The following is an 8,963-nucleotide window of genomic DNA, read 5'->3' as shown; positions in this document are numbered from 1 at the left end:
CACGTATATCAACATCGGTCACTAGTTCGTCCTTGTAATAGTCACTCGTTCAGTCCTAGTAGTAGTCACTCGTTCACCCATCGTAGCCAAACCCTCGTACCAGCGTGCACTGTTGCCTGTAGTTCGTACCCGTGTTCAGCATGTACAGCGTAGCTAAGTGCTCTATGTGGTCCTGCAATTTGATGCACCAATCTCATAACTGCATCTTGCACGAAGTCCTTTAGATGTTTTTTTTTTTTTTTTGCACTTATTCTAATTACCAGTCTCTTTGGAGGCGTGGGTTCACATCCCACCGTTGCCACCATCTGTATGCCCTGTCTGTCACACACGATTTTAATCGGTAGGTCCATGCCTCCAATCATCCACCGTTATAGTTTTTCCTTCAATTATGATCTTCTTTCTAGGTTAATAAAAAGTCTCTCTCTTTTCTTCTATGTTCATCTTCTGTCTTAATACACAGCACTCTACAAAGCTTTTGCAAGGAATCCCGTCGAGAACACTTAATATGGGTCCTAGGTCAGTTTTGCAGTGATGTCTTGATTTCTTTATCCCAATGATTTTTAAGAACCTCCCCTAAGTACGTGATCTTACAATCGTAAGCCAATTTTGATTTTATCCTCCTCCACCCTTTCTCCAATCAGATCCGCCGTTACAAATCTGTATGCAATATTTTTTACTCAAACAATCTCGAATTTACTGCACACCCAAGTCACATCAGCAGAAGTAAAGCGTACATAAAAAAATCGAGTCCCAAGCATTTGTTTATAAACATAAATCTGAGAGCGACGTTATAACATACCTCACCTTCCCGTCTTCGAACTGTTGTTTACAAAAAGGCCCATCCATTAGAAATGAAACTCGCACTACCTACCCTTCTTTCTAAGTCACTTTTCTAATTATATCTACGAGCCTCTTACAATATTAGATTTAGTATTCTCAAGATTAGTTGAAGCAGGGTTGAAAGTGAAACTTATAAGATTATTATTATTATTATTATTATTATTATTATTATTATTATTATTATTATTATTATTATTATTATTATTATTTATTATTATTATTATTATTATTATTATTATTATTATTATTATTATTATTATTATTATTATTATTATTATTATTATTATTATTTTTTTTTTTTTTTTTTTTTTTTTTTTTTTTTTTTTTTTTTTTTTTTTTTTTGAAGACAGTGTTATCTATTTGAGACATAAGATAGGTAGAGGTGGACTTACTACAGTGAACTTAAAGATAGAAGCAGTAAAGAACTACCCAGTATCGAACAATGTAGAGAAAATTAGAAGTTTCTTGGAATTGTTAGGATACTATAGGAAGTTTATTAAGGGATATACTGTACAGAAATGGCTAAACCATTAAGTTCTTTGTTAAGGAAAGATTCAAATTTAATTTTGGGACCTGAACAGCAAGAAGCTTTTGACAAGTTCAAAGATAAACTTACAAGCTCTCCAGCTCTTATTTTTCCTAATTGTGATAAATAGTTCATTATTTCTACTGATTCGCCAGACATAGGATTAGGAGGCATACTGATGCAAGACAGAGATTGAAAATTACAACCAATAGCTTTCATATCTAGACTTTGTAATAGTGCAGAGAGAAAATGCTTCATTACAGAAAGGGAAATATAAGCAGTGATATATTTACTGGAGAGTTTTTGAGATATGATACTGGGATATCCAGAGTGTCGGCTGATCATACAGCTATTCAGAACTTATTCAAACTTAAGAATATTAAAGGCAGATTAGCCAGGTGGTTATGCTATGAGGTTAAGTTTTAATACATCCCAGGTAGGAAGAACATTGCAGCAGATACACTATATAGGAATATCAGCCAACCAACGACAGGGTTGATCAATTTTATATACAGTAAAATTAGATAAGAATTGAAAATAAGGGAACAAAGAAGAGATCAGACTTGTGAAAAAGTAGCACAGAATTTGATGAACCCAAGAGGTATTCCTCCATAACTGCGAAAGGGATATAAGATTGAAGAATTTAAATTAAGTAATGGACTTTGATATAGAAAAACAGTTGGAAGTACTGTAGGATTGGGAATATCTAGGGGCCCTGTGAATCAGTTGGTAGTTTCAAAAATTCTTGTACCAGAGGCATTAAAAATACTTCATGATAGTGAGTATAGTTCTCATCTAGGAAAAGATAAGAATTATAGAAAAGCGCAAATAAAATAATTTTAGCCAGGTATGAATAGAGATATTTACTTACATATTGATAATTGCATGAAATGTGCTGCAGTAAAAGGAAATACGCATAAGCCTGCTCCAATGCTATCATGTCCTATACTACAGAAATATTGGGAAAGAGTTCGCTTAGATACCTATATCTGAAAATGGATATACGAGTATATGTATATATATATATATATATATATATATATATATATATATATATATATATATATATATATATGCATGTATGTATGTATGTATGTATGTATGTATGTATGTATGTATGTATGTATGTATGTATGTATGTATGTATATTTGTTGCCATTGATTATCTGTCAAGATTTTGTATTTTACAAATTATACCAAATAAGAGAGCTGAAACAATTGCTTCAGTAATATGTGAACAATTCATCCGTAATTTCACTACTCCCAAGATCTTGACAATGGTACTGAATTTCAACAAAATCTTGGAAGAATTATGTAGGTTATTTATGACAAACAGAATTAATATTCAAAGGATTACAAAGGCGGAGCATGCCGACAGGAGACCTTTTGGTCCATATCTAGGTCGGATGCGAAAAAAATCATAATAATAAAATAATAAATAAAAACTATAATAATGTAAATAACAAATAAAATACATGAATAAATGCATTGGTATCGTTGAATAATAAAGAGACAGGTAAATAGTAAATAATAATAAATTGACATATAACTAATAATAAATGAAAATCAAACAGACAAATGATAACAAAACAAAAACAAATAATATAAAATAAATTATAATCATTACAGCATTTTGCTTAGAGGTTTATCTAAATGATTCTTAAAGCTTCGAACTGAACTACATTGCACTACCTGTGCAGGAAGTTTATTCCATTCATTAACTACACGGTTGGCAAAGTTGTTTCTACCTACTTCCAAATTGAATCTATTTCCGGACAGTTTGAGAACATTGTTTCTTGTCTGATTCTCATTCAATGTGAAAAGTTTGTCACTTTTGATGTTGTCAATTCCCTTTAAAATCTTAAAGACCTGTATCAAGTCACTTCTGAGTCTACGCTTTTTTAGGGAAAACAGATTCATATGATTTAGTCGATTTGCGTATGATTTATTTTTGACATTTGGAATCAGTTTTGTGGCTCGCCGTTGTACTTTTTCCAGTCTCTCAATGTCTTTAATGAGATTCGGTGACCATACGGAAACAGCATATTCCAAATGTGGACGAACTAACGATTTATATAGCTTGTTAATGAGTGATGGACTTTTGAAATCAAAAGATCACACAATCAGTCCTAGAATCTTATTTGCTTTCTCAGAGGCTGAAATACACTGCTTGGATGATTTGAGGTCGTTACTGATAACTACGCCGAGATCTTTTTCACTATCCACTTTTGTTAACAAATTTCCAAATAATTTGTAATCGTACTTACTGTTATTTTTACCTATGTGCATTACCTTGCATTTACTTGTGTTAAATTTCATTAGCCACTTTTTAGACCATTGCTGTAATTTATCTAAATCTTCTTGAATATCTAATTGGTTTAAGTGATCATTTGCCATCCCGCACAGTTTTGTATCATCAGCAAATTTGGAAACAGTAAATTTTAGTCTATGGTCTATATAATTTATATATACTATGAATAGAAGTGGCCCAAGAACGGAACCCTGAGGAACTCCACTTGTAAAAAATTTCCATCTAGAAGTTTTTCCATTTAAAACAACTCTCTGTTTTCGACTATTCAACCAATTACTAGTCCAACTTAATAGGCTACCACTTATTCCATGTAAAGCTAATTTAGTAAGTAGCCTTTCGTGTGGGACGGTATCACAAGCTTTTGCAAAGTCTATATATTAGATCTATATTGTTTCTTTTGTCATAATTCGAGATAACTTTACTGTAAAATTCGAGTAAGTTAGTCACGCAAGAACGTTTCCGTCTGAAACCATGCTGGCTATCATTTATCAAACGGTTACTTTCTAAATGATGTTCGATAGCATCTCTGATGATAGTTTCCGTTATTTTTCCTACGATTGAAGTCAAACTTATAGGCCTATAGTTATTTGGCTTCTTTTTGTCACCTTTTTTGAATATTGGAGTAACGTTAGCTAGCTTCCATTCTCTTGGGACATCTCCGGATAGGATGGATTTCTTGAAAATAATTTCTAATGGAACAACAATCTCATTTTTCATTTCCTTTAAGATTCTTGGATGCCAACCGTCAGGCCCTGGTGTTTTATTAACTTAGAGTTTATCTATACACCTTTTAATTCTTTCTTTTGTTATATTTACCGTAGTAAGTTTACCCTAGACTTTTCACAGGTTTCAGTTTGGAGTTCACTTTGAGGTGTTTCGTTTACGAATACCAAGCTAAAATAATTGTTTAAGATATTACACATTCCTTCATTTGAATATTCAAGTTGACCGTCAGCAGATAATAGCGGACCAATGTGATTCCTAACAACCTTTTTATCTCTAATGTAACTATAGAATTCTTTGGGATTCTCTTTGGATTTCTCAGCGATGTTCATTTCGTATTGTCGTTTTTTTTATTGTCTTTTTTAAATCTCTCTGTATTGATACATAACTTTCATAGTCATTACATACACCCGAACACTTATATTTCTTATAAGCCTGTCTCTTTTTAGAAATACTTTTTTCAGTTTCTTTGTCGAGCCACTTTGGGCGAGCCTGATTTGGGGGACGTCTGTCCTTAAAAGGAATGTAAGTTTGAATCATCTTAGTGAGCGTATTTTGAAATATTTCCCACATCTGATCTACAGGTCTTTCGTTTAATTTTGCCTCCCAATCTGTAAGCTGAAGCTCCTGACATAATCCTATGAACTGAGCTTTACTGAAATCGGGTATTCTAGAAACACAAGTATCTATTCTATTTTTTTTAGGAGTTTGAATCTAACTAAGTTGTGATCGCTATTTGCAAGTTTCCTCGACTTCTACATCAGTTACAATGCTTTCGCGGCTAGTGATCAATAGATCGAATAAGTTTCCATATCTTGTGGGCTCTTTTACATGCTGAATTAAGTAATTGTCACCAAGAAAATCAATCAAGCGAGTACCTATATGGCCATATTCAAGGGTCATACAATCAATGTTAGTAAAATTGAAATAACCCATTATCAATAAATCCCGGTTGCAGAAACTAGACAATTTGTCTAACAAATAACAATTTTTCGTAAAAAATAACAGTTTGTCGTCTGCTAATGATAATGCCTTTGGCCTATATATTACACCTATATTCATTTTTTGTCCATTTGTTTGGGTTAACTCAACCCACAAACTATCATATGCATCTTGTTTATCATATGCATCCTGTTTCACTTTCTCTAAAACACAAGTATGAACATTGTTTTTAACGTACAACAGAACACCCACACCTTTCTTGTGGTTTCTATCCTGATGAAAGTTTTTAAATCCCGCAATATCAAATTCAGCTTCGAACTCTGTACCTTTTAACCATGTCTCAGTTATTCCTATCATATCGAGATTTTCGCTTTTTACATACGCCTTTATTTCTTGAAATTTGTTCCTAATACTACGAGCATTAAAGTACATGGTTTTAAGAAACTCGTGATTATTTCTTTTTAACACATTTTGAGTTTCAATATCATGTCTTACCTTATCATTTTGTTTTTTATTTACACCTTGCTCTATATTATTATTTGGTCCTTCATTGACATTCAATGCGTCATTAACATTTCTCCCATCAAGTCAAACACCCTCAGAGCAATGGAGTTGTAGAAAGTTTAAATAAGTAATTTGTCACTTTCCTTAGATGTTTGATAAGCCTGCATTATATAATTTAGGATGATTGGATTCCTTGTGTTAAGTGTGCACTCAATAACCAAATCATTACAGCTACAAGTGAAACTCCCCACTATACTATCTATGGGGAAGACAAAATTCTCTCATATGAAATCTTAATTGTAGAACCAAACCCAGTGTATAACATAGATAAGTACATCTCAAATAGGATAGATGGATTTCAAGCCACACACCAAATAGTTAGGGAATACATGAAAGAATATTAACAAGAAATGTAGAAACAATAACATAAAATAGCACACAAAATGGAATTAGAAATAGGAGATTTGGTCATGGTCAAAATGCATATAATCAGTAAAATTATTCGTAGATACTCCGGTCCGTATTGAATAATTGATTTAGCATGTGGAAATAAATACAAGATCTTACACTTATAAGCTAGTGAAGTGTCAGTTAGACTTGAAGATACCTTAAAAATTACTATGATAGAACTTAATAATAATGACAATTGTGACAACGATGACTGAGACAGCAACTCTTTTTTATGAAGACGAAGAAAAAAGATACCCATTCTATACATTCCATTGGGGAAATTTTGAGTTCAGAATAGTATCAGGAATATAATGGTCATATTATGTATAGACTTAATATTATTACCACAATTTGTTTTACAGATAAAGACTACCAGTATAATTTTGATATGTATGGTGTATGCCTAGGATTGAAATTCTGTGTGACATGGAGCCTTGGTCAGTCATGAAGGCACCCTTCTGATGTTATATCAACCTATAAGTATAATTTTTGTCTTAACAGAGTGTACAATCTCTAATGTGCAATAAAACTTGTAAGATCACAAGCATCTAAAATTCTTGTGAAGCTTCACTAGTTGATAATATGTCTTTTAATGCAGAACTTCCAATACAAGAAGATAATAAACCAGATTACTCACAGTAACATAGGTTCACATTTCCTATTTTTCACAAACAAAACCAGAGTATATATTATCTGTCCTGAATTAAGTCCTAAATTAAAATCAGTTGAAGGGCCAATCACAGTTTTTGACAAGTGTGAAATTCATACATTATTGTTAACATCCTGAATACAGTACATATAATCGATAAAACATACCTCACAGGTATCAACATTATCTTCTTAGAAAAATCACCACCTTTGAAAACAAGAAAACTACATTCATTAGAGTCAAATATTACTCTTAATAACTAAGGTATATTTCTTTTTTTAGTTATTTTTTCTCCTCCTTAGTTATCGCTGCCTTGACATTATTTATTGTAATCAGAAGGATGAAGACATGAAAGAACCATTCACTTACCAGCATGAGAATTGTAGTATGCTTGAGCCCTGTAAGAGGCTGGTAGAAAGAGGGTAGAAAGATGGGTAGAAGACAGGTTGTTGCATTTTATAGATTGGGTGTTTATAAACTAACAAGCGAGTTGTCTGAGTCCACTTTTCCACTTTGTGTAGATAATATATATATATACATATATATATATATATGTATATATATGTATATATATATATATATATATATATATATATATATGTATTTAAATAACAGCCTGGAAGCTCGAATATATAAATTATTGTTAATATGACATTTCTTTGTAACCCAAGAAATCACTACATCACTGCAAAGCTCACGGAGGATCTTCTGTACGTGCTCTCTGAGGATTACTTGGAAGGACTTCACAGATGGCGGTGTATAAGGATTAACAGAAGAAAAGAGAATAAAAGATGAATATTCTATTCACCTAGACAGAAGATTATAACTCTAGGAGGCGAGTCACCACATTCATAAGTGAGGGCTACAAGGGCGACATATGATAATCACACTAAGCTTACCTTAATGTACCTGTTTATATATATATTTGTTCAAATAAATACCGTTCTAGTGGTCAAAACTAAACAGTTTGTTGTTGTAAGTATAGATCTGTTTTAAGAACATAGATAGAGCAGTTAATTAAGAAAAATGTCCCAAACAGTGTCTGTGAGAGACAACTGAAATACGATTAATTTCACGACAGTATGGCAGGTGATGGGGGGAATTGTTTTCAGCTAACAATATTCGTAGCCAAGGTGCTTTATGCTCTCATTGTGGCACAATATTCTTGGTAGAGTTATATTATTCCGTATTTACATAATCAAAATTTATAGAGACTGGCTTGAAAGATGTTAATAAATAAAGTAGCTATGCTAGATACAGCCTAAATATTTTTGTTGGGTCACTATAACTTCAAGAAATTTCAGTTAACTATAATTTTTGTATCTGAATGAGGTGATAATATATTTCCTTTATTTTTATAGTATTAAACTTATACGAATATAAAAATATCTTTGTCGTTGAAAAAACAGCGGTTCCTGTCTCGAGTTATTGACTGACCAAGCCGCCTTTTGTGTTTGATCCATGAGGAGGACAGATCAATCATTGTTCGCAGAAGCGGACTTGAAAAGAAGACGATGCTGAATCAAACTCAAACAAGTTCGTTATTGAACTAGTTTTGCCAGACACGTCAGCATAACCAATATTCATTTCAGTAAGTAATCATCTGAATCAAGAATTAATCTGAACAGTGTAAGGAGTATAGGCATCATAAGCATCCATTTTACGGTGATATTTTCTGTTTTTTTTTTCTGGAGTACCCAAGAACGATATCTATAACGTTTATAATTATTCTAAAGCTTCCAGGAAGTCTTCCTGGAACATACGTAATTAAAGGAAGCTGTAAAAGAGAAAGAAAAAATATGATGGGAAATAACATCAAACAATGGACAAAGATAAAGTTTGCTGTGTTCCAGAAAGCTACAGAATATAGGAGCGAGTGAAGAGGAGTTGAGCGGTCTTCACATGCATCCTCAATGAAATCAACAAGCATATTTTGGCAGCAATATAATCCTTAGACACACTATAGCACCAAAGAAGTACAGCAACAGAGGTGGTAAAAGAAATATTTAAGGAGAGTA

The 8,963-nt window shown here is 32.5% G+C and overlaps 1 protein-coding gene across 1 annotated transcript in view; it reads left to right on the top strand.

Annotated features, from left to right (window-relative positions):
• The first annotated feature begins 505 nt into the window (after nt 1–505).
• LOC143033538 (uncharacterized) overlaps nt 506–8,963 on the top strand; it is a 90,666-nt gene continuing 82,208 nt past the window's right edge. The window contains exons 1-2 of the mRNA XM_076199030.1: nt 506–516; nt 2,038–2,144. Coding sequence (XP_076055145.1) covers nt 506–516; nt 2,038–2,144 — 118 coding nt within the window. The remainder of the gene's footprint in view (nt 517–2,037; nt 2,145–8,963) is intronic.

The sequence above is a fragment of the Oratosquilla oratoria genome, chromosome 16 (genome assembly GCF_046742065.1).
Source record: "Oratosquilla oratoria isolate Oo_2021 chromosome 16, ASM4674206v1, whole genome shotgun sequence".
In the NCBI taxonomy this organism is placed as follows: domain Eukaryota; kingdom Metazoa; phylum Arthropoda; class Malacostraca; order Stomatopoda; family Squillidae; genus Oratosquilla; species Oratosquilla oratoria.
This window is presented reverse-complemented; position numbering and strand designations above follow the sequence as displayed.